Source organism: Oxyura jamaicensis, chromosome 1 (assembly GCF_011077185.1).
Source record: "Oxyura jamaicensis isolate SHBP4307 breed ruddy duck chromosome 1, BPBGC_Ojam_1.0, whole genome shotgun sequence".
Lineage (NCBI taxonomy): Eukaryota > Metazoa > Chordata > Aves > Anseriformes > Anatidae > Oxyura > Oxyura jamaicensis.
The window spans coordinates 173,026,293-173,052,829 of record NC_048893.1 but is presented as its reverse complement, the minus strand read 5'-3'; the positions used below and the strand labels follow the sequence as shown (position 1 = coordinate 173,052,829).

At 38.6% G+C, this 26,537-nt stretch overlaps 1 protein-coding gene across 1 annotated transcript in view; it reads left to right on the top strand.

Annotated features, from left to right (window-relative positions):
- Positions 1 to 25,905, top strand: part of VWA8 (von Willebrand factor A domain containing 8) — a 187,576-nt gene extending 161,671 nt beyond the window's left edge. The window contains exons 38-45 of the mRNA XM_035322136.1: positions 643 to 751; positions 937 to 1,093; positions 4,356 to 4,464; positions 9,928 to 10,053; positions 11,992 to 12,150; positions 20,166 to 20,264; positions 21,428 to 21,666; positions 23,665 to 25,905. Coding sequence (XP_035178027.1) covers positions 643 to 751; positions 937 to 1,093; positions 4,356 to 4,464; positions 9,928 to 10,053; positions 11,992 to 12,150; positions 20,166 to 20,264; positions 21,428 to 21,666; positions 23,665 to 23,773 — 1,107 coding nt within the window. The 3' untranslated portion in view covers positions 23,774 to 25,905. The remainder of the gene's footprint in view (positions 1 to 642; positions 752 to 936; positions 1,094 to 4,355; positions 4,465 to 9,927; positions 10,054 to 11,991; positions 12,151 to 20,165; positions 20,265 to 21,427; positions 21,667 to 23,664) is intronic.
- Positions 25,906 to 26,537: the final 632 nt, after the last annotated feature.

The window sequence follows — 26,537 nt, the reverse complement described above, 5'->3', positions numbered from 1 at the left end:
AATCATGATTCACTGCATGACTCAGAGTTTATAACAGGATAAACTATTTTTACCTTCACTCACACGCTTAAATCCAACCCCAGCCTAAAGTGACTCAGTCTTGACCATCTGACAGCTGTTGAGCCTTTGACAGTACGGTAAATTGATGGGGAAAGTGCTGTCACTAGATAGGCATTTGCAGTAGAAAACCCACTGCTGTAGATTTGTGGTCGTGTTGGGAAGTTAAGGATTACACGAGCATGTAATTTGAGAAGAACATGCCATTTATTTAGTCGCTGTTCACGGAAAAATGATCAATCTGCCCATCAATAAAGAATGCGGAGCTGTAGTTGGGTGCGCATGAAATTTATAAATTGGATATACGGACAGGTGTTGCCTATACTACAAGGAGCGTTCAAACTGCAGATGATCCTGTTTACAATGGAATTTCAAATTATGTTAGTTATTATCAATAAGCACTTATTTTTCTAGCATGGACAAGATCTGAATGTGCTGAGCGGTTGAGATGCGTATTCTGAGGTCTGATGTGGGTCTAACATGCCTCTCAGGAGCAGAGTAAAAACCTAGTAAGTTGTTGTTAGGTTTTTAGAGTGGTTTTGCTTGACATAAAAGAGATTTATGGCTCTATTTTCTATTTTACAGATAACCATTCAGAGGGACAGTGGTTTGGATGTCAGTTCCCCCAAACATGGAAAAGTGGATCCAAACAATATGCCTCATGTTGGTGGAAATACTTGGGCTGGTGGAACAGGTTTTTATTCATTATTTTTTATGCATCATGGAAGGATGTCGGGGAGAGGCTGTACTAGTCAAAAATGGATGTATATGAGCCTACTCTCTGCTTAGAGATATTTTACTTAATACAGAAGAGAAAATATTTTCTTATTATAGAATGCTTATTCTTAATTTATTTATTCTTTATCTCTACTATCCTAGGTGGGAGAGACACTGCTGGGTTAGGTGGCAAGGGTGGGCCATATCGACTGGATGCTGGCCATAAGGTTTACCAAATATCACAAGCTGAAAAGGATGCTGTTCCTGAAGAGGTTAAGAGAGCTGCTCGGGAGATGGGTGAAAAGGCCTTTAAACAGAGGTGACAGTCTTTATTTTCCCTTTCATTTCCCAGAAGAACTAGATAAACATGACTGAAAGGAATTTTCTTTATCAGCTACATTTAGCAACTACCTTACCCTGATCATTATAATTTAACAGAGCTTACCAGCATGTGTTTAACTGTTCTGGACAGGATGTATAGAATGTTTTATTGAATTAAGCTACATTGTTGAAATGACAGTGGAGTTTGGTAGAGTAAAACATAGCTAGGTGGATAAGGAGACTGATGTAAATTTTTTATATTTTTTAAAAAGGGATCTACCGCATGAAAAATGTTTTGATTGTGGTAAATACAAGTTGCATGTTGTTAGAAATTGGTCAACTAACAAATATCTTTTGAAATGGTCTATTATGAGCAAAGTGCTTCTGTTTGAAATAATTGTAGCCTATTGGTTAGATGATTTGAACTCTTAGATCTCAACGGACACTTTTATGAGAACTGTAGATCTTCCCTGCATTAGTGTAACACAGGGTTACTAACCAAGTATTTCTCATACTATGCACACAGATTCCGATTTCTTCCACTGTCTGAAATTTCAGGTCAACTCTGGTACTTGGCATAAAAAAACTAAGGGTATCGACAGTCATTACGTTTCAGCCCAGGACGTAACTGCAATGTGAATATCTGTGTGAAAGAAGAGAGTGCTAGACAGATTAAAAGATCAGAGCAAATAAATTTAGAAACAGCTTTATCAGCTCACATTTTGCTGCTGTTAACAAATTGATTCCCAATAGGGGGACAAATTTGGGTACTGTAAGGAGTAGGTGAGATTACATCAGTTGAAGCAAATGGCATAAATAAAAAGGCTTTCAAGCATACAGGACATGCTGTACATGAATCAGTGTATTTAAAATGAGCATTTTTTCTATTGCATTCAGGTCAAGTTTCTTTTTTAATCTTGTTTTTATTACTAAATTGCCCGGAGCATTTAACATATTCATTAGAACATTAGTCATTAATATAAACAGGGAAAATGTACAGATTATACCAGAGTTTCACAGGAAAAGGTTCTGAAAAAGAAAATGCCTTTTAATAGCTGCACAATTTACACAAGCAATATCCAGAAATTTCAATTAAAAGTAGTCACTTGAGGCTTTGCTTTCAGGGTGGAGGCAGGGCTGTCTTTTTTTCCTGGTGTTTTAGGGGGGGTGGGATGGAGGACTGCATTTAATCCTCTTTCTACAAAATTGCCTATCAATTTTTCCATAATAAAACCAGTTGATATGTAAGGTTTGGATACTGTACATCTATTTATGCATATGCACACATGTCATGCTTTAGTGGGTTTCTAGCTGCCTGTATGATGGTTTGGAAAGCCCATGACAGGGGAAATTTGTAGATACTGCTGCATGTTGTGGCTGCATTGTAGCTGTGTTCTGTAAAATCTGAGTATCAGCACATGAGATAACAGTACATGTCCTGCTAAAATCAGTAAACTGGCATGTAACAGCAATAAATGTAGCCTATTCTGAAGACACATTTGACTTGGATTATTATTCTGTACCTTCTGAGTGATTCTAGAAACTAACAGATAAAAGTTAGGAAAAGGGATGTTGAAGTCCTTGGGCTAAAGGAAAAAAAATAAGGGATACTGCAAATTTCCCTGTTTTGCTTATATATGATTATCTGGTAGGGATAATTTTATTACGAAGGCTTTTGATTGCTTTACTGGCTAGCAGAAAACCTTTTAAATCGCCCTATTTTAGTAGAATGGAGTTAGCAACTACCCTTGAATAGATGCGGTATTTTTCATGGTATTTTTCTGAACTGGCTTTTATTGTGGATCATTGTGGATTCTACCAAAGTAAAACTGCATGTGAGATTTTTTGTTTGTTTGATACTTAAAGAAGCATTTTCTTAGTTGATGTGAAGATCCCAAGCTCAGTTGGCAGCAGCCGTAAAGTAAATTAAAGTGTACAGCACTGAACGTTATGTTTTCCGGCCTCTAATGAATAATAATAGTTGGCTATAATGAGTACGTCATTACATAGTTCAAAATAGAAAAATACAGAGTCATACTAAACACAACAAGAATTTGATGTTTGATTTTAATATTATTAAAGGTCTAGTCGAGACAGCAATTTGGATCTAGACCTATGGTGTTTTCATTCTCATGCAGAGTATGTATTTCAGGCAAGTAACTTGTCATGGTATTAAAACAAATAGCATTTGAAATATGAGTAGCTTATACATACTTCAATAATCGTTTACAGTTCATTTAAAAATCAGTATTTTCAAAGCAGTGTGAGTAAGATTATGCTGTTATGAAGTGCTTGTGTTTGAAATAAGCTGTGCATGGATAGACCAATAGGTTTTAGCTCAGACACATGGTCGATGGTAGTGTGGGCAGATACAAGATTGCTGCCACACTACATGATGCTGGATCACCAACAGTATCAAATGGTGCACACATCCAGCATATCAGTCTGTCCCCTAGCTCATACTTCACTGTTAAACCTCTGTAATTACATTCCAATTGTGAGTTTCACCAGTTTAAGAGTATCTGCTCAGATACAACGTCAAGAAGAACAAAAGAACTTTAAGTGGAGATGTCTTAATTTACAGAAGAAGCATGTCTCTGTTTTTATAGTGCAGATGTTGCTTTCTCTGTTAGATGTCTGGACAGAATAGAGTTCAGTGATATGACTCATTTTTTGTGGGGGAGCACATTTTTACTCACGTTCATTTAAAGCTTCTTTGTTTCAAGATTTCGTCATCTTATGAAGTACAAACATAGGTATTTGAGACACAGTGACTAGTCATAAATCTTAAACAACAGATTTGAGAGTGTGTCTTTACTTAACCTTTGCAGTAAAATGTGGATTGTGATATGTTTAACATACTCCAACAGTGAAGTAATGAATAGGCACTTGTGATCCTTGTATGTACATATAGCAACACCTGAGCCACTAAAACCTTTAGAATTTGATCACAGTTTTCAGAATATCTGATTTATGTCCCAAACATGAAAGCAGATTAGTAGAGAGCCAAAGGATTAGTAACTTTAATGTTTTAATGTGAGGCAATCCCTATAGACATTGGCGATCACCCAACTTTTCAAAAATTCACAAGAGTGTCTGCCACTTTTTTGATTTGTGTCGTGTCTGCTCATTACAGTCTGAATTTCCCTGTTATCAAGTAAGCAAGCATGTTATAATTTATACATGTAACGACTTATATGCATAAAAGGATGATGTGCTTATTTCCTAAACTGTTCTAAGCTCCCTGTTCTTTGCTTTAGATTGAAAGAGATTCAGATGAGTGAGTATGATGCATCTACTTATGAAAGATTCTCTGGAGCAGTACGCCGTCAAGTTCAGTCACTCCGCATCATCTTAGACAATCTGCAGGTAATTTTAGATCATGGTCAGCTCATTACATTATGCCCAAAACACTGTCCTGCTAATATTCAGTTACCATCTGGTGATGATAATTTTGAGGGTTAAATGCAGATTCAAGTTATAATCATCATTGGGAAAAACACAGTCTCATACTACTATTTCAAAGGCAGCTTTTAAGTGGATCTCAGTGCTCATCTTTACAAGCTACAGTATTTACGTACCACAGCTCACAGAGATTCAGTATTAAAATTTTGTGAAAGAAAATGCAATATGTTTTTAAAAGATTATGTGACAGTGTGTAGAGCACATCTTTACTTCCTTTCCAAAAGACTTAAAAATGCAAATACTGTAGGTGTTAAAAGAGCATAACATTTACTCCACATCATAGCTCAGCTGCATATGCAACTGAAACAAATTTTACTTGGGTTTATTTTTAAATCTTACTAATAAAAATAGGTATAGCCTCAGTCTCCAAAAGTGGAAGCTAACCAAAATCACTAGTTTGCTTTTCTTCTAGTAACCAGTTCTGTGGCTGCTCCAGGTTTTATTAATGCTAGTGTTCACCTACAGTGTAAGTAAAACAAAAAGTGCATTGTTTCAAGGGACTGCTAGTCTTCAGTGAAAATGAAAAGAGAATAAATGTACTCTTTATAAGACATCTGTCTGATTAAAAATAATTCTGTTGAAGGCTCAGAGATCTCCTCATTCAATGATCATTTAGGATGGTCTTGTAATAATACACTTTGATTCATACATGCACTTAGTATGTGTTTCAATTCAGGATTTAGGCTTTTGGTTTGCAAAGAGAGGATTCATTTGAAAAGTTTTATTTTTATCCAGACGGTTGTTTTTAATATGTTTCTAGCAGATATGCAGTTGAAAGCACACTGTAGGACAAGAAGAGAATAAGTGAATCTTCAGTTTAAAGTATTTTTTTAATCAGCCATATCTATTCCTTGGAGCCAAATTTGCTATATTTAAGGATCACATTAATCATAGTCAAAATATAATGTATTTTAATATAAGTAGACATATCCTGTTTCTTTGTTAAAAAGGTCATCGTAATACCAAAGCAAAGACTTTTAAGCCTCAGAATTTTATGAGACTTCACCAACTTCCTGGGAAAATCCATAACAGCTAACCACAGAGATAATAAATGTACAATATGATGAAAAAAGCAAACTCAATGAATTTGGAAAAGCGAGCTATTAGAATAAATGCAATATTGAAAGCAAATTTTTAACTTTATGCATTTCTATACATGTTTTGGTAGTTATTTTATTAGAATATGCACTAGGTCGGTAATGAAGGTAAAGGATAACAGGAGTTAGTTGAAAAATGCTTGCTGTTAATTGGGAAGCTAAATCCAAGCATGTTTTATTTTATGTTATTGAGAAAGAAATATTTTTTATTGAAATTCTACAGTATGGTAAATCAAAGCCACTGAGAGATATGCCACTGTCTCCCATATTTTCTTGGTAATCTTACATACACCATGGGTTCTCAGTTAAAGCTGTTTTTTCTCTTTTATCAGTCAGACATTCTTCATTTCACAAATAAAACTCAATGGTACAGTACTGAGCTACTTGATACCTCTGATGTCACTATAGATTTAAATTTCTGAAAATCCCAAATTACCTTTTCAGTAGAGAACACTTCTGGCTTTTTTAAAATGTGTTTGCCATGTTTAAAACATACTGTGTTCACATAATGAAAATACATTGTCCATGTTTAAAATCCATTTCACCTGGATTTTCTTTTCAACATATGTCTTTTTACTGCTAGGTTTTGTGGTTTTGTTTTAAAAATTATGTTTCTTTGATTAACTTTTACATCGCAAGAATTGGGAGGCTGGAATTCTAGTCCAGTTGCTGATGCCTCTAAAATCAGTAACAGCAGCAAGAGATGAACAACCCCAGGGACGGTGACCCCACCACCTCCCTGGGCAACCCATCCCGGTGCCTGACTGCTCTTTCTGAGAAGAAATGTCTCTGCATTTCCAACCTGAACCTCCCCTGGCACAACTTGAGGCCATTCCCTTTAGTCCGATCACTAGTTACCTGTGAGAAGAGGCCAACCCCCAGCTCCCCACACCTTCCTTTCAGGTAGCTGCAGAGAGCAATGAGGTCTCCCCTGAGCCTCCTCTTCTCCAGACCAAACAACCCCAGCTCCCTCAGCCACTCCTCACAGGACTTGTGCTCCAGGCCCTTCACCAGCTTTGTAGCCCTTAGATGACTTGCCCTCTGGAAATACTCTTTTTGATTACAGAGGGAGTCTGGGGCAACTGCCCCTGTAGCTTCTGAGTATCCTTTAGGCACCTACATTTAAACTGGATGAAACTGGGCCTGAGTCGGTGAGCCTAGTGGGGCTCTGTCTGATTTAGACTGTGTGGGAATTGTCAGGTCAGAGCAGCAAGAGTGAAATAGTGGCAGTCAGGTAATAAACACAGATTGGAGAGCCGAGGTGGGGAAAAACCCTGTGCTGTGTCATAGTAGGTTTCTGGTTTCAAAAAATACATTTTTCTGGGAACATATGCGTAAAGTTTTCCCAGAAACAAATGGAGACTACAACTGGGAATATTTCATACAAACCTATACCATTAAATGTTTAAATACAGACATTTCATATGCACTTTTTTCTGAGCTCTTTACAGACATCATGGTTATATTTTGTAATATTTCTACATAAGTATGCCTTTGGTGTCTTCCAGTGAGAAGAATTACTGCAGTGGTGTATTATCATTAGTATTGTCATGCTGATAAGATAGGGTATCTAGAACAATTTTTCTAGTTTTAAAAGCAACACAAGAAATATATATACCATTTTTTCATCAATTTGGTGTTCGTATATTGCAGTAGTAATGGACTGTATGATTCTTCTAGGAAAATACCAAAGCTGTTTTTTTATACAATAGTTCTATTTTTCTCCTAAAAACATAAATATCCGTATCACTTTTAAACTTAAGAAATGCATATATTGAAATTGCTCTGAAACTTACCTTTTATGTATATGCACATTATATAATACAAATGCTTAAGGTGAGGTTTCTTTAGCTTTTATAAAAGAAAATAAAATCTTGAGCATTATCTTGCAAAGAGGTTAAGTCAGATTTTGTCAGTATTATTTCCTATATTAAGAGAGGAATGTAAACTCTGTGTTACTCTAATAAAATTTCAGCTCCAATACTGTTTTTTTTGTTGTTGTTGCATAGGCAGAATATACCATAGGCTTCATAAGCTGGTAAATGGTCGGATTGATTTTTAATTGCATTCATAATTAAAAACAATTTTCTTCCCACACTGCTGTTCGTTGAACATCAAATAGTCCCAAAGCTAAAGCTTTGTCAGTGAAAACAGAAGTGAAACTACTTGAGAATTTGCTCAATGAAGCTGAAATTTTATATAATCTTCTGTTGTTTTTCCCTCCTGTTTAATGAACGGAAGCAAATGACAAACATTTGACAGATCAGCAGCCCTCAGGAAGTGTTAAGGCTCTATCTGTGTCCCAGTACACTGGTGGCTAAGAGGACTAGGAACAAACTCATCTCATCTTCATCATGCTGGAAGGGCCATGATTCACTTTAGACAGGCTCTGTTCACTGAACAGCGTGTTGTCTCCAGGAGCACTTTGTAATGGTTAGTTGGAGCGTTGCAATTTGCCATGGGTTATCCTACAGTGTTTTTCACAGTGGGAAAACACTTACGGTGTGACATTTTGGTGGAGTAGTTAGAGGTCACCTGGAATTTGCAGGTGTCTTATTGCAACATTACACAAGTCTGAGGGCAGCAAAGGAATCAATGAGACCTTCAAACTTCATCCAAAGAGTATGTAATGATAGCTGAAGCTACCAGTTTGGGGTACAAACAAATTCCTGCATGCCCTGTTCCAAAAATGGGTTAAAGCTAGGCCAGCCATAACACCACTGAAATGCATCACAGAGACCAACTGACTGAATTCAAAACCCCTAAGAAATTCTTTCCACTTTCCTCTCCTGTGATTTACAAAGATGGTGAGGTTTCCATATATTGGCATTGTTATTTCTTCCCGTCAGGAGGCATCTGTAAAGCTTCTGACACAACCTAACAAAAAAAAAAAAAAAAAAAAAAAAAAAAAAAAAAAAGAGAAAGAAAGAAAAAAAAAAAACTCTGCTTGACTCAGCTGTGTTAATTCTATACTGTAAAATGAACTAACCAAAACATTTTCCCTGTGGCTTTGTATTCTTTCTGCACACTTATTTTCGTAGATAACTAGTCCATTAGTCTTGAATATGCAGTAGGCAGTAGTCCAGAACGCCTTTTTCCGTATGCTCTAAAAAGAAAAACCTCATAAATTTTGACCAAAGTGATTGCAAAGATTCTCTGAGCCTTAGGAAGCCATCATCTGACCACTCAGACTGTACAAAATTACAAAGATTCATCCTCTCAAATCCCAGGCCTACTTGGGATTTGTAATATAACACTTCCTGCTTGTCAAAGAGCGAGTGATTTTCATTCCTGAGATCCAATGTCTACGGCAGTTTGTGTCCTGCTGGATATTTGATTTACCTCCAGCTGCTGACCAGTAATTTTGTTGAGAGTGCAAATGCATTAAACATATAAGAATTTAAAATCATCTTTGCTAGGTGGGCTTACTGCTGGGATGAGCAACTTCAAACTGAAAATGAAATAAAGCTTAAAACACATATATGCATACTTTTCCAGTTTTTGATGGATCTCATGACATGTGAACGTGATAAAGCTACCCTTTTAAAATATTCTTAAAATATTTTTGCAATCTTAAGCACTAGAATCTTTAGTGTTCAGTGCTTGCTTCTATATACAGGAGTTCCATGAATATTTTAGTTGCTGGATTGTAGCGCATGTTCATCAGGCCAGGCTGTAGATAGCCATTGCTCTTTTCAAAAAATAGAAAGAAGCATTTAGTGAACTGTCTCTTGAGTATCACAATTTTCAATGTTTCTATTTTAAAATAGAAAATACCATATTATGAATGTTGTTTGAAAAGAAGACACTATTACCTGAGGTTAATACTGCTTAGTTTCATATTTAAGTCACCCTTTTTTTTCCTTCTTGTGCTACTTGGATGGAGAATCCATAATATGTGGTCAGTTATGTATGTCCTTCTGGTTGTATGTATTTCTGCACAGATTTTTTACACAGATTTCCAGCACATTTGCAAGAAAAAAAAAAAAAAAAAAAAAGTTAACATTTTCACAGTCCACAGTTAAACTGCCATATATCAAAATACTTACAGATGGCAAAATTACAGAGGGAATGTGTCCTTTGTCAGTATTAATTTTTCTTTTAGAGAATGAAAGTATGAGAGCCATGAAAATGTGTTCATTGACTTTTGCCAAAAATAGTACATAATTACAAAGGAAGTTCATTTGTATGTCATTTCAGTAGGAAATAAATTGCCTAAAATACATTCGCATCACTAAGTGAATTAAGGTGTGGTTTTTTTCCATTGTAGGCCAAGGGTAAGGAAAGACAATGGCTGAGACACCAAGCTGTTGGAGAGTTAGATGATGCCAAAATCATTGATGGGCTGACAGGAGAAAAAGCCATTTATAAACGACGGGGAGAGCTCGAGCCACAAGTAAGTATCCAACAAGTAGCAGGGGAACGTAGGGAAAGATCTGAACAGGTTTGATGGTTTCTTAGGAGCTGTACAATATATGTGTTTGGATTTTGAGTGAGGTATAGAGATGAGAACCTTAGAAGAATCATCTCTGGCACAGGAACTCACTGAGACAGTGGCGACCACAAGATGGAAGATTTGTGTCACCTTTTCTTATAGTTTTCCACACATTTGCTGTTGGCCACTGTCGGAGAGAGAATGCTAATTGAGACGGTCCTTTGTTTCCAATGCAACTCTTTTTATGCTCTTACTTTATATTTTAATGAGCTGAAGGCAATTATCAGAAAACTGTTTATTTATCTAAAAAAAAGAAAAGATCATCTCACTGATGTAATTAAATTTAATTTTTATTACTATAGACACTGATAGCCTAGGAAGTTTTTAAAAAGCCAAACACTTTACAAATCTGTTCTTACTCAGTGATATGCAAAGCACTTTGGCTTTCACAGGTATTTGGATTTACAAGAATAAAAACAGTAATGAGAAAAAAGTGTGAGGCAAAGCCGTTAAGATATGACAAAGTTGTCTGTATTGTAGCTCATTTCAGCCTTTCCTTACAAGACAAGGTTGGGCCTTACATGAGACTGTAACAGTGAAACCAGTTGAAGCAGACCAACAAAACATGGCCAGAACTAGTGTGGCTAATCAATAATATATAACAGTAGTACTTCATGATAGATGCCATTTTGGGGGGTAATCTTTTTTGCAGTTTTGATGTAAACATTGTTTTTTTACATAGGTGTGTACAAGATCTTTTTGTGCATCAGCTACCCACATTTGACGAATTTCTGTTATTTTTATTTCTGCTATTTGGTCCTGATGTTTGTTACTGTGACCAGTTCATAGAAGTTGGCCTTGCCTGTGTGAAAGATCAATAAGGGACAAGTGATTAGGTCTTCATTTGTAATCTTTTTCAAAATGCATTTACACAATATATCTGTTTTAAAACTTTGTTAAAATAGTTGAGTTATAACAGAAAAAAAAGGGGGGACATGTTTAAATTTTGCATTAAAAAAAAAAAAAAAAAGTAGGATTTAATGGGTCCTCTTGTTCCTCCTGCTTTTGGTAGAACAGGGATGCCACAGTTGATAGAGAGAATAATTAAAAGTGTGAAGCACACAAATGCTGGCATCTCTTTACAGGTAATAGAAACATTTTAGATATTTGTTTTTAATGTGACTGTTAGTTTTTTGTTGTTGTTTTTGTTGTTTTTGTTTGTTTGTTTGTTGTTTTTTTGCCAGATCATATTTAAGAGCCTTCTACTTGAGTGCAGACTCATCTTACTGCACACTCTATAATGCGGCTCCTTTAAATGTACTGTGCCAGTAATTGTTAAAACAGATGGGGACTGTTTTCAGGAAAAAATAATGTTTTCAGGATCAGAATGAAGAAAAAAACTAGTAGTTAATCAGAACAAGATTTCAAACATTTTTAGAACATTATTAACCTCAGCAGACAAGATTTTACAATCTTATAAGGGTCCCTGTTAGTATTGTAAGCCAAGGAAAAACATTTCCCTTATGAGCCTTGGCAGACAGAGCAAACTTGAGAGTCTTCTTACTGAAATAAAACATAAAGAATAAAAAATGAGGCAGAAAAAAGTATTTTCCTGACAAGCATGTATGGTATTCTTCAAGGTTTTTTCTTTCCAGTCATTGAAGGTGAGGGGAAAGAATAAATTGAAGTATCTGTTCAGTAATTGTTTTGACACATTTAGAAAAGAAGGTTAAAATGGTTTTGTTCTTTTTTTATATATATAACCAGTGTTTGCTGGATAAAGGTTTTGTGCTCTGCACAGTCCAGTGGGTTCTCTTTCTAGAATCTTTTATCCTTTGTGGTGTTTAGCTTTCTCATTTATACTGTAGAAAACTTTTTTGTGTGCCGTTTCCTTGTCAGCCTGGAAGCCCCCAGCAGAAACCTAAACGCTTGCGCTTGGTGGTGGATGTCTCTGGTAGCATGTACCGCTTTAATGGGGTAGATGGACGACTGGAACGCTCCATGGAGGCTGTCTGCATGGTCATGGAAGCTTTTGAGAATTATGAGCACAAATTCAAGGTAATTACAGCTGGGCTAAGAGGTCTGTGGTTATAGCTCAGACTGTGTGGAGCAGTGGAAAAAGTGTTTCAGCAGTCAGTCTAGCCAAAGAACATTATTCATTCCTGCGAGGAAATAAAGGCATTGATCTGTTTCTAGCAATCTGAAAAATCATGCAAGTGAATGGATAAGAAGCATTACACACTTCAGCAGGGGAAAGTTCAGTATAAGACTTTAAGACTTTAATTTCATGAAATATGCTGCTTTTTTCTCTGCTTATGTTTATTTGTTTCTTCATACAGAAACACTTAAGACTACAGAATACAGGTAAGTATAAACTTTGGGACATGCAAAAATGCCCAGCCTTTCAATCTCACCCCAGAGTACAGACAGTATTAATTTCTGATGGAAAAAGACCAAACTTCTTTGTCCGTTAGTTATGTTCTCTTCCTATTACCTGAAAGGAAGAAAATAATTTCTTGTATTGGAACATATTGGTTCCAGAATGTTATTTAATAGTAACCTGCAAAAGAAATGTAAATAAATTTTATGTTCTTTTTTATCTCTGTAAACAGAAACAAGGCCTAGGGTTATGTTTCTTGAACCTCAAAAATGACTAAAATGGCCAGTCTTGAATTAATAAACTCAATAATAAAACTCAATAATAAACTCAAAAATAAACTTAAAAAACTCAAAAAATAAACTCAATAATAAACTCAGAGTTTGCCAAAAGAATAAATATGTCCAACTGAAGTTCATCTCAAACATGAGACATAAAATGCATCCGAAGAAAATGTAAAATCTTCTAAACAAAATCAGTAGAAAAACTTAGTCCCAATCAATCCAATCAGGTTTACTTCACATTGTTCCTCTGATAGCATAATCCCACAGGTTTCTGTTCTTCCATAGAATTTCTTGTACAAAAACATGTCATATGGAGTCACGTGCTTCAAGAATGTCTTCTAAAATAAACCATTTAGACTTTGTCAGAGAAAAGGCTATAAAATGAGAAGCATTGTGTTTTTAGCCTACTTTCCTATGCAAATCTTGTGCTATCATACTCTGTCAGTCATGCTTTTTTCCCCTTGAACTTCAGAGCATATTGCTTAATTTCAAACAAATTTGAAACAGTGATTGAGTTCCCAAAGATACTACACTTCTGTAAATGTCATAAAAATGAGCCAGGTAGATAGTGAGCTTCTGTTTGTGTTTGTGTTGGAGAAAAATTCTGTAACCATAAGATTAGACCTTAGCCTAGAGAAGCCATGTGGGAACTCAACTGTAATTAGAAAATAAATGGGAAAGGGGTTTAGTGCATCAGCTGCTCACATAGCTCTTGCTCACTGACAACAGATATGTTAATAACAAATATTAGCAGGGGTAGCATAATTATATAACAAAATTTGTGAGGTAAATTGAAAATATTTGAGAACCATGCATATTAGTATTACCAAATGCAAGATCATCCACAAAGGAATAAAAAGTAGAAGTAGCGGACACGTGGATAAACTGGGGTATGTGATATACTGGGGTATAGTCAACGTGGCCTTTGTAAAGGGAAGTAATGTAATTTGAAGAGTCAATATGTATGTGACAAGCAAGGCTGGTTGATGGAGTCTCCTTAGCCAAAAGCATTTGACAAAAAGTCCCTCACCATCATCTCATAAAGAAACGGAACTACTTTAGAGATAAAAGGGAAACCTTCAAATAAATGAACTACTGCTTAAAATACAGAAAAGAGACAACCGTAAGTGGCTGTTTTTCAGAGTGAGGAAGTAAAGGAAGGTCACTGGTGAAACTACATTAGGATTTGTGCCAGTCCCATGTTGTTCATAATAATTCTTGAGTGAATATTTGTAAGTGATTTGGACAAGAGGACAGTAAGGTGAGAAAAGTTGCTATCTGTATGAAGTTATTTGGGAAAACAAGAAGGGAAATCTAACTGCAAAAAGTTGGAGAAGAAGACCTGGCAATAAATAGTCACTGGGAAATAAAATGGCAGATGGTGTTTGGTGCTATCAAATGTAAAGTACTGCAGATGGAAAAAAATAATCCAAATTTTAAATACACAGTGAGAAACTCTCAGCTGTCTACTGGTGTTCACTCTCAACTATTAGTGCTCAGCAAAGAAATCTTGTAATTATGGTATATGGTTCTTCGAACACTCAGAGCCCACCAGCTGTCAAAAGGTTAATTGAATGTTAGAAAAAGAACAGAGAACAAAGCAGAAAGCATCACAATGCCTCCGTAAACGTCCATAGAGCATCCACTTGAGTAAAATATGCAGCTTTGGTCTCCCATCTCACAGAAGTTCTTGTAGAGCTGAAAGATGTAGATGAGAGGGTGGCAGGGATTATAATAGGTTTGGAAGTGTCCCCATACAAGAAATGGCTAGATAGGCAAGAACTGCTCAGTTTAGAGGAGATAAAAAAATCAAGGAACTGATAAAATCTTGAGTCAAATGGAAAAGGTAAACAGGGAATGGTTTTTCACTCTGTTTTAGTACACCGTTCTTCAGTTGTGAACAATGAATCATTCTACATTTATGCAACAGAGAACAGTGTCTTAGAAGGTAATGACACTGAAAAAGATGTAGCATAGTACCAGATAACCTTTTGTCCTTATTTGCAGTGCAGCTTTTTAGCTGAGAACCCAGACATGACCCTCAGGTGCATGGTAAAGGAATAACATGTAGAAGCAGACAGCCAAGAAGCTTCGTGTACAGAATTAGGAAGGGAATTAAAAAACATGTTCAGTTCTGGGATCTTTAAATCTATGTATCATTACCTTTCAAATCCCTCTGTGTCTGTTACAGATTATTGTATTTTGTTTGGCAATACTTGCTGTTGGCTGGTGTTTTGCACCACAAATACATGAAACCCTGTATTTTGTCACGTAAATAGCTCAAAATGCAGTTAGGTGTAACAGTAAATGTGCTTTCTAACACTTAGAGTTTATAAAAACAGTGACACCGAAACTATGTGCAGTTATTAGTTGTGAAAATTGCCACTCTGATAACAGTAAGACAGCAGTTATGTTATCCTCACAATCTCTATGAGTCAAGAGAATTATAAGGCTAATTTTATACTTAAAATAACAGTGGTTGAGGAACATTCTGGAAATTTTAGTGATAGGGAAAAAAAGTTGTCAGTGTCTACACCTGATCAATTTCAGTCGGCTCCAGGGCAATTTTCCTTCATTTAAGGCTTCTTCCACTAGAGAGAGGACTTGTGTGGGCCATTAATAATAGCACTTTGATTCAAGGCAGGCCAGATACAGCATGAGCTCTCGCAACTACAGAGCTGCATTTGCACAAGGGGAAAAAAGTATTTTTCTTCTTCCATCTCTCTCTTTGCTGCCTTACTAGGATTTCATTCACTCAAAGCATAGTATCTACACAAGTATTATAAGTCACCCTAGAAATGACTAGGACAGCAAACAAGATGGGGCCTTATATTTCACTGAACCCTGAAAATGTCCCCTAAAATGAGCACAGACAGAACCATTTATCAGGTTTGAACTATAGTCTTAAGATGATCCAATGATTAGGCTAAGTATCTCTTTTTAACCTACATTACACAGTCCTCTTGTATCAGAAATCTCCTGGGCATGTGCCAACGGACTCCTTGAGTCATTCCTTTGATAAAAATAAACGGCATTTCTAAAACATTCAGCTCTAAAATACAAGACTTCATAGAATCAGAATGGTTTGGAAGGGACCTTAAAGACCACCTAATTCCAACCCCCCTGCCATGGGCAGGGACACATCCCACCAGACCAGGTTGCCCAAAGCCCCGTCCAGCCTGGCCTTGAACACCTCCAGGGATGGGGCATCCACAGCTTCTCTGGGCAGCCTGTGCCAGGGCCTCACCACCCTCATGGTAAAGAATTTCTTCCTCGTATCTAATATAAATTTACCTTCTTTTAGTTTGAAGCCATACCCCCTTTTCCTACTCTTAAACTCCCTGACAAAGAGGGGATTTGCATGGTAACGTTCCCTTCTACTATCAAAGCACAGTGCAGGCTTTGGAAACCAACTCTTGGCTTTTGCTCAAGATCACCTTTCTGCTCGTACCTAGTTTACTGCTCCACTAAATAAGGATGTGAAAGAATCAGGTGTTTTTTTTTTTTTTTGTGGTTGATTGATCCTGCCAGCTGAACTCTCCCCATGTGTGGTATCTTTTGGGTACCACTGATGATGATTGGTCTTTTTAGTACTGAATGAAGGTAGAGAGTACTTTCTCCCTTCCTCCTTTACACAGATGCTAAGTGTTGGGTATATGGCTATACCAAGCAGTTAATTACATTATCCTTCATAGAAGGTTAAAATAGCACCAGCAGGTATTCATTAGCTTTTTATGCTTGTGGAGAACAACCTGCCTGCTTCCATTTCCCCTAAGTGCAGGCAGTGCATCATCCCTTGTCAAGGGGAAAATGGGAGGCTCATTCCACAGTCAGGAAACCCATTTAAATTAACAGCCATGTTTCAAAACCCTCCTCCAATGTCATCTCATCCGTGCTTCTTCTGAAGTACAGTAGTAAAGAAAAGAGTGGGAGATGGGAGTGACTGAGATAATGGAAGCCGCGTTCTCAGTCTCATCCCAGTGATGGAGGTTAAATACGACCCTATACGTGTACCTGACCCCTTCAAATGTGTGGCTGCATAACCTGTATGTATGTAAGTTGTAACAAGCAAGTTGTTTTGCAGGGTTGAAGTTCTTGCATCTTTTGTACACCTTATTGCACACGCCAATTATTTGAAAATGTGCAGAAGGGCAGTTTATTCTTTGTTTTAGCAGAGGTAGCATCATGTCTGTCACATAAACCATATGGTTTTGTATCATCCCTAATTACTGTCATTTGTGCACATGATGGCAGATGTAGGAGGCATGTCCAGTAAATTATACAACAGCAATTTTATGAAGCCTTTAAAAAAATGTAAGTGGTTCAATAAATGGCATATTATGTAACTAGTAGGAAGAGTCTGAAATTTTATTTATAGCAATATTAAAGGGATAATGCACATTTTTAATGCCAATTTCAGCATTCTCCATTGGGATAATTTACTTATGGAGTGAATTACTTATTACTACTATTACTGAATACCTTATTACTTTTAATTACCTTATTACTGTTAATTCAGGAAAAGAAAAAATTGTTCACATGCTTGGCAGAACAGTTTCTTTTAAATAATAAACAAAAGGCTTGAAATGAATTATAAAAGATGCTCAGTGTTGTCCAAAGAAGAGATGACTTTATAAAGATCTAGCCCTCCAGTAGAGGCCTGTCTGATTCACACTGCCTTTTACATTCAGCTTGCATCTTCCTTCAGCTTTTTTTAAATGCCTTCAGAAATTAAAACCTTTTAGAACAGCAGCTGCAGAAGACAAAGTCTTCCATTTTACCCATTTTAAGCAGCAGCAGTGATTCATTTAGTGCAAAATGTAACAGTGGAATAGGGATTGTTCTAGCCGGTAAGGAAAGAAAGCAGCAAAATGATGCTATTTGGAGAGACAATGTGTTTACATGTGTACTCAAAGCTCTGATAGAGCAGTTCTTGTCTCAGTGTACCTGAGGCTGCTGGAAAACAAGCTTCTGTGTACCACAATAATATATTAATTCAATTAAGGCTGCACTGTAGCAAACAAATATTTTGCTGCTGGATTTGTCCTGAGAGCCTGTGCTTGCACGCTATTTTGTAAAAAGAAGGAAAAAAAAAAAAAAAAGAAAAGAAAAAAAGCTGCCAGTCCTATGCTGAGTTAAATCAATCCAAGCCACTGTTCCTGTGTTCCTGCCACAGCTTGTGCTGTAACGCACAAGCACAAGGGGGGCTAAATCCATGGTGACTGAACTAAGAGTTAGAGCCATCCACAGAGACTGTCAAGCTGAGTTTAAACCCAGCCTTTTTGAGATAAAAGGTTAGCCCATTAGTACGGTGTACCGAGAACCAAAGCGGTATTCCCAAATAGCAAAGCTTGTCCTGTTCCCATGAAGTCTGTCTGACAGGGCTGATGTCAGGACACCCTGGGGAAGAGGTCCACGAAATGCTGGGAAGGAGCTCTTATGGAGCATTCAGGCTTCTTTTTACACAGGAGAATGACAGCATTTTGCTTTCCATAATTAGGTTGTTGATTTTAAAGGGGATACAAAACTGCTCCGCGAAGGACACGCGGGGTTTTGTAATTAAGAGCCTATCCTGAAGATCTGTGGATGTTGTTATCGTTATATAAGAACCATGTTAGCGTTGTATGTTAGCTTTCTGCTCCATTAAGCCCCTGCTTTATTTAGTTCCTCTGATTTGAATAACGTCTCATTTTTTAAGACAATACACATGCACGCTCTGTGTGTTCAAGTTCTTGATTTAGTCCTGTAGTAATCCCAATGTGTGCTGAACATAACCTCAACATTATTCTCAAAATCTGTGTGTTTTCATTTGCTATGTCTTTTCTCTGGCAAAGATAACTGTTTGGGGACAACAGAAACACCAGGTAAATATTCATCAGGAAAGAGAGAGTCTGAGAACTTAACGGTGAGGAGAGGCTATATGAGCAGAAGCAGGTTTTGAAGAGAAAGACAGGAAGGTTTACTTGAGGCTGGGTAGCAAATACAAGACATGGAAGAGCTGAGAGAACAGGAGTTGGAAAAGCCAACAGAGCAAAATGATATGAGAGTACATGGAGACAAGATTATATGAAGATTTCCCAGAGGAAGAAAGTCTGGGTTACGTGAGGCAGTCATAAAAGTGTGAACCTGGGTGAAGTAACCTATATGTGGCACATTTGCTCTTTTGCAGAGGTGTCACATTTAGGAATGCTGTTCCAGCTGCTATAGCTTTCTTTTACCCTTGATAAGTGAATTGGCATTATGGAAACAAATAAGAGCTTTGTTGATAAAGAATGCAGTTTCTTCAGTCTCCACAAACTGACTTGTACCAAATAAAGTGGTATTCGATAGAAAAAACAGAAAGACTTTGAGGACGAGACCCACCTTTTGCCATATGATTAAGTCAGAATTAGGGACCTCCAGGCACTAGATGAATGAAAGGTAACAGGCAAAATATTGCATAAGGGCTCCCTGTCTGCTAGAGACAGCTGTGTGCCAGCTAGCCAGGGGAAATAAAGGCATGTTCATGCAGCACTCCAGGGGCAGGTCATACGAGCTGGGGTACACGGGGGATTGGGTGGCTCAGGATCCAGGCGCTGTGCTCTATCACTTGGCGTAGACAGCTCTTAAATACTCTCTTGTCCTGCTGGCGAATTCTCCCTGGGGTGACTGCCATTTTCACAACAGAAAGGTCAGGTCAGGACCTTGCTGTAACTCGGCTTGTCTTGGTTTTCATGCAACTCTCACATAAAACAAAAGCCTTCCAACTATTACCGTATTTGTTCAACAAGATACTTGAACTGATACATCTCTGCATGTCATTTTTGCCGCATATTCTACAAGGGAATGCTGCGCTCAAGGGAATGCTCCTTCAAAAATGTACAGAGACTCCTGGAATTCACTTCTTCACATACTTCTAGCAAGGGTTTTGATCTGTTAATGCACAAATATAAGGAATGCTGATTTACAAAAAAAAAAAAAAAAAAAAAAAAAGGCTTGTAGTACTTTGTTTCAGAGCAGAATGAGGTCACAAAAACAATTCACCAGGCATCGAAGCTACTCTCAAACAATGCACTTTTTGTTTGTCAGACTCAAGAGAAAGAAAATTACTACTTTAAAAAAATAAGAGAACAATGTGAGAGGGCAAGGTCTTGATCTTATGCAACACTGCTCTGTAATTGGTGGGGTGAGGTGAAAAACAGGCCATAGAAATAAGTAACTGTTCTTTAACTTCATTAGCTAGTGATTCTCTCCCATGTTTTCATGTCAGTGAGAAATTTCAAGTGGTTCCCTTAAGCAGCTCATAAATGTATGCAATGAACAGCATTTGAGTTTTCTTGCTGAAAGCAAATTGCCTTTGATCTTCCTCCTGTCATTGTGACCCGAGGACCATGTATGACTAACAGATGACTGATGAAGTTTGTTTCTTGCAGTACGATATTGTTGGACATTCAGGAGATGGCTTCAACATTGCCTTGGTTGGGAGTGACAAAGTTCCCAAGAACAATAAGCAAAGATTAGAGATTCTTAAGGTAAATCCTACTGATAAGTGATGATGGATAATTAAGGGTTTTATGACTGCAAAGCTTTAGAATGAAATATAAGAGAGACAAGGAAGCAAAATAGGTGTGTTTGCATAAAGCTGAAACAGAACCTTTCAGAGACCAGAAATAAAAGAGGCTAGATATAGTGCCAAAATAATAGAGGCTAGATATGCCTTTTTGTGGACAGCTGTCTCATGTCATTTTGTCTGCATGCCAAAGGGTATAGGAATTTCCAGACATTATACAGTGATATATGCAGTTCTACCTAAATAACAGGATCATAATATTAGCATATAAGTGGCTGATATAAACTGTAGAGGTATCCTAGATCATTAATTTGGCCTTGTACCTTCGAGAATTAGTACATCACCATAGAAGTGAGAAATTGCATCAACGCTAGCCTGGAAATATGTTCGATCACAACTGAAAAATGACTGTATTCATCAAAATTTTACTGCAATAGGATGCAAAAAAAAATAAGGTATATTGCAGGATTTACCTGTTTGGCAGTTTGATGCATTAGAACTGTGTATTTGATCTTCCTTCAAAAGTATTTTTATAAGATTTGTTTTAGATGAACTGTATTTTCTAATGTCTGAATTTCCCCACCCTCTACACAGGAAGCAGCCTCATCAACGAGGGCAGTGTATTTATTTCATGAAAGCTCAAAGAAAATGTTTCAGCTTTTTTAAAACTTGCTGCCACTATCTGAGTCCGATATTTGATACTAACTGTGACACTGTTAGGACTTGGAAGTCTAGTGCAAATTATAAACAGGTGGGAGCTGGTCGCAGTGTTAGGAAACTAAGCCCTTTTCTTTCTTAAATGTATAGCAATGTAGCTACTACTCAAACTGCAGCTGATCAAAGTATTTTACCTTCCTTAGGGACTCATCTAATTCTGTAATTCTGTCCATATGTCATTTTTTTTGTTTGACCCACTGTGTTTTTAACAACTGATGCCTTATGATACAACATACCATATATAAAAAGCTGCATCTTCTGTAGTATCTGGGGTACTGTCCACATTTCTGAAGATGTATCCCCTAATACAGCAGAAATTAATACTTGCTCCATCTGGTGCCAGCCAAAATAAATGTTTATTCGTAAAGTCATCTTACATATTTGCATTTGGTTACGTTGTGCGCACAGGTCATGCATGCCCATGCTCAGTTCTGCATGAGTGGCGATCACACCTTGGAAGGGACAGAGCATGCCATTCGAGAAATCGCCAAGGAAGAGGCTGATGAATATTTTGTTATCGTCTTGAGTGACGCGAATCTCGAGCGATATGGTATTAAACCGTCAAGGTTTGCCCAGGTCCTGACCACCAACGCTCAAGTCAATGCTTTTGCCATATTTATAGGATCCTTAGGAGACCAAGCAGATAGGTAAGTATATGTTATATCCCTAAACTAACTTTGGTTCCATTCATCATAAAGCTAAATTATGCTGGGGAAAAGTGACAAAAAACACTATTCAGGAAGCACTTCTTTACTGTATGGAGCACTGGCCTGGGTTGCCCACAGAGGTTGTGGAGTCTCCTGCCTTGGAGACCTTCAAAAGCCAGCTGGACATGGTGCTGGGCACCCTGCTTTGGGGGTCCCTGCTGGAGCAGTGGGTTGTCCCAGATGGCCTCCAGAGCTCCCTGCCAGCCTCAGCCACGCAGTGATGCTTTTAATGCAGTGAAGTTAGGTATAGTTGCCCGTGCTGGTGTTCTCCACTAAGGTTTTGGTCTACTAGAGGGAAGCAGTAGCTTTAACTTGTGTCAGGGAGGAGATTCACGGGTCTTCGCAAACCTCTCTTGCAACCAGCTAATTCAAAGCAATCTGAGCATCTTAAGGGAGCAACTGAGTCTGTCCTCCCTCTGGAGGACACATGCTGCCCACATATGTAATACCACCACGTAATCATGACAGAGACGCGATTCCTTTGCTAGTGCCCAGTATATGGTTTGAAAATGTGTGCGCTTAAGGCATAAAAGCAAGGAAGCTGGAGATTTATGGTCTTTAAAACTGCCAAAAATTTGACACAGATCCTCCCCTTGCGTTACAGACCTAAATTCTATGGAGGGTGTGAGCCAATGTGCCTGCTTTTAGTGCTACTGCATAGTTGTACTTTAAACTGCTAGGGCACAGGGGAAAATGAGGAAATTCTGTCTCAGGTCATGTTCTGCATCTGCTGAGGACCAGGACACACAACAGAAAGCTGTTACAGCCACAGATAATTAACAGTGACTTTTCTGCTTCTGTTCACGTCGCTGACTAGAGCAGCATGAGGCAAGGCCTGAGGGTGTTGGCCCTCATTTCGTAGTTTTGGTAAGAGAAGGTTTGAAAGGTATGGCTGCACAGCCAGCGTTAGTCCTGTCTGCAGGTCTGTGCATCAGAGCTGCGGTACGCATTAAAAAAGAATCCACTCTGAAAGACTGTAATTACAGAATGTCCTCTTACGTCTGCTAGGAGTATAAAAAAGGAGAAAAAAGAAAAAAAAAAAAGGCAAAGCACTGACCATATCCTGCTGTGTAAGAAGAGATCTTATAATTGCCTAGTTCAGTGGGTATGGGACAAGCACACAATGCTGTCACTGAGCTGCCTTTCTATGTATGTGTAAGTGCAGAATTAGACAAAGCCTTCCTGTAGCTGCTGGGGGGGGAAGGACAAGGGAATTCTTCGTAGCAGCTTTTTAAAAACCCGCTCTAAAAGTGCAGCTGAACGCTGGACAAATGGTGCAGAACGTAAAATAAAACTTGCTGAAAAAGCAGTGAGAAAATAACTTCCAAGCCTGCTGGCTGGACGTGACGGAGGTGGATTTAGTGAAATACGTCTTGTTTGGCTATTTTTAAAGGGAGGTTAAGCTGTGAATAAAAATGTGTCAGGCTAATATTTGTAGAAAAATATCTGTCCATCTAATCTGCTGTGGTCTAGAAGAGGAAATACAAAGAGCACATTTAGAATTGCTCGACGTGTCGAAATGAAAGAGCTGTGAGTTCAGTCAAAACATGGTGATACATTTAGAGCAAGTAAATATCTGCCTTTCCAGAGAAAATGTCTAGCTGCCATCAGAAAAACAGATGCGTTAATACCTTGCTGGGACATGGGTACCTTGATCAAAATGGATTTTTTGCACGTCAGAAAGAGGATGTGAATAAAAAAATCTCTAGAAATAGCCTTGATTGTCTTGCCGAAGGGACCTCTGCGACCTAACTGCTTTCAGTGTTTCCTCCCACTGCTGCTTTCCCAAGCCCTTAATTGCATAGTGACAGCAACACGAATGGCATGTATTGCAAGGTATTCAGAAGTAAAAACATCCTTTCTTAAGGACCTCCAGCTTGCTGTAGGAAACGTAATTGGAAATGGTAATTCTGCCTTGTCCCTCCTTCTGCTCCGCAGGCTGCAGAGGACACTGCCAGCAGGACGGTCTTTTATTGCCATGGATACCAAAGAGATCCCCCAGATTTTGCAGCAGATCTTTACATCGACCATGCTGTCAAGTGCCTAGCCATCACCGACGTCACGGTGCGTGAATTCAAAGCAGAAACCCACTCCTGCTGAAGATCATGAACCCTGAAGCTGAGGATAAACAGCTGCTAATGAAATACAAACTGTTCTCTAATCAGCAAACCAACCCAAATCTGCACTGCAGCTGTGCTGTACAATTTCACCAAAAATCCCTCAACCAACTTGACGTGTTCAAAGAATTGCAGTGGGGCTGAGGTAAATCTCAGGAAGGTTACAGAGCGAGTGTTCTTCCAGAGGGACAAATAAATAAAGGACACTGTGATCGTTACTCTGGCTGATGGGTTGCCAGCACCACAGCATCATCTCACATGGTTTTACTGACATGGTTCTCTGGGATTTGATAATATTATACAAAGCAGAGCCAGACAATCTGTTTCAGTGTTTTGTGTGCATATGTTTGAATGGGTAGTTAACTCTGTCTCTAATTTAAGCAGGTCTGCTTTTGTCAGGCAGGAAACCCTTCCTTCCTCTGCTGTTTCTTTCTTGTCCTGGTGGACATCAGGGCTTCGCCACTGGAGGCTGGGAACAATGGAGCAGTTTGCAAACAGTGACGGTCACACGTAAACATTCATTATCTGATCAGGCACAGTGCTCAGCATTGTCAGATCTGGAGAAAGTGGCAGTTAAGAAGGGGCGGGCGCGCGCGAGAGTGGTTATTTCAGTTCTGCCTGTGAAAAGGGTCAAAACAGTCTTAAAAACCCACCATCCAACATTGCCCAGAGAAGCTGTGCAAGGACAAATGATGGAGGCCTGCTTTGCTTTTGTCCAGTCCCTAGGGTGGCCTCAGTACCTGGAGGTGCCTTTTTGATTGAGAGACAAAATAAGTTATTAGCACCTTGCTAGAGCTCCTTCATGATCTGTGTTGTTTGGGTCTGTTGAAGGTGAAAGTTGAGGAGAGATCTAGACATGAGAAAATATGTTGGTTTTATAAAGGAAAAAGAAATCTGTTTTCATTTTATCAAGACATACATGTTGGAATATAGTTCTTTAATATCTAAGATATTTATAAAAGACATAATTCAGTTGGCTGGTGTTTGGCTTGTCCCATGAGGCAATAATCCCTCCTTATAAACTAAAGAACAGATATCTTGCAGTGCACTGGGAACACAGGAATACTTGAATTTATGATTTAACTAAGCTGGGGGATGCATCATCTCTGGTACTCTGCTCATATTAATATGAGGGTAGCTGATTAGAACGAAGTCAGGGAGAGTACTCAAAAATGTGAAGGAGGAGTTTCAATATTTCTAGTATTTCTCTTAACCTTACAGGTGCTGAAACTGCACTGTGAACAGTATTTTGGGGAAGAGAAAAGGCAAATTACTTTGATTTTGTTAAAAACAACCATTGGTGTTTTGAAGAGTCCCATTTCTAATGGCCATTCCCTACCACGTGTCCTGCAGCAGCCTAACCATGTAACCTGATTAATTTGCACTCAAGTCTGAATGCCACGAGCAGTTCAGCATAGCAGGCACTGTATAATTTCCAGTCCCAGAAGATGTACCTTCATTTCCAGAGGCTCTGCCTCTGTTAAACCAAGGACGGGTTATTCAGGATCGTGACATCAAAGACCTTTACCATAAGTTCCCCCCAAATGTCCTACTTTTAGGATCTGCCTGAGCTTCCGGGGCACAGGTACTGGTGTTGGCACGCGGTCTTTTTTCAAACAGCTGCAGGCTTTGAGCGGGTGTAATGGCACGTCCTGCCGAAATCCCATGGAGCAGCTGTTCCCAGAGGGCCGCCGAGATAACCGCCTGGCTTTGATGGCCCGGCCGGCATCAAACCTCTCCGTGGTACACCGGGACGGAAAGCGTTTTTCAAAGGTTTGCTGGGATTGTTATGATGACTGTGTACATGAAAACAAAGAGGTTAAAGATGCAGTTCCTGTTTGGAGGAGACTGGGAGGGGAGCACTGCGTTTTCTCTGGCTGGGACAAATGCACGCTCATGTGCATAAACAGACACGCACACACACAGGCATGGCTACTTGGTGGAGCACGCTTCAAAAGAGAAATATCCTGGTCCTGTACACACACTGTGGGATACTCCATGCAATAAAGAATTAACATAGAGCATATCAGGTCTTCTGATAATAAATGTATTTATAATGGAAGTTTCTTCAGCACCTCTGCTTTTCATGCCAGCAGTCCTTCAGAAAGGAAGCATTTGATGACAGGTAATTAGCGAATGTACAGAACACCTTCTAGATTACTTGAGTGGATAAAACCTCTCACTCCAGATTCACATATCCTATAATAATGTTATCGTTATCATAAAAGAACGGGTTATTTAAGAGAGGCTCTACAGTAAGGTAAACTGATTTTTAGACCCTCTCTTTGGGCATCCCTGTAAATCACGTTGAACATCACGCCTCTTCAAGCCACGCCTCTGCACTGTTTGGCTTTATTCTCTGCTTCAGGACATATCTGTTGTGTTTCAGTTCATATTTCATGGGCCCACAAGGTACGGCCGCAAGGCAGGTACAGTAGGGAGGGTAGATGGGGCAGTGTGGGAGCTGTTCCTGGTACATTTTGATGAATGGACTGGTTAACACTACCGTGCAGGCCGTGTTTGACCTGGTTGCAGTTCTCTGCATTATTACAAAGCATTGGGAAGTTTTCCGTGGGCCGTGCATCTCTCACCTACTCCAGTGCCCATCACTGCACACAGAAATCCCACCAGCACCTGGGCTTTTTGCTGTCCCTCAAGGACCAATGGCATTATTTCACCTCTCAGCGTACAAAA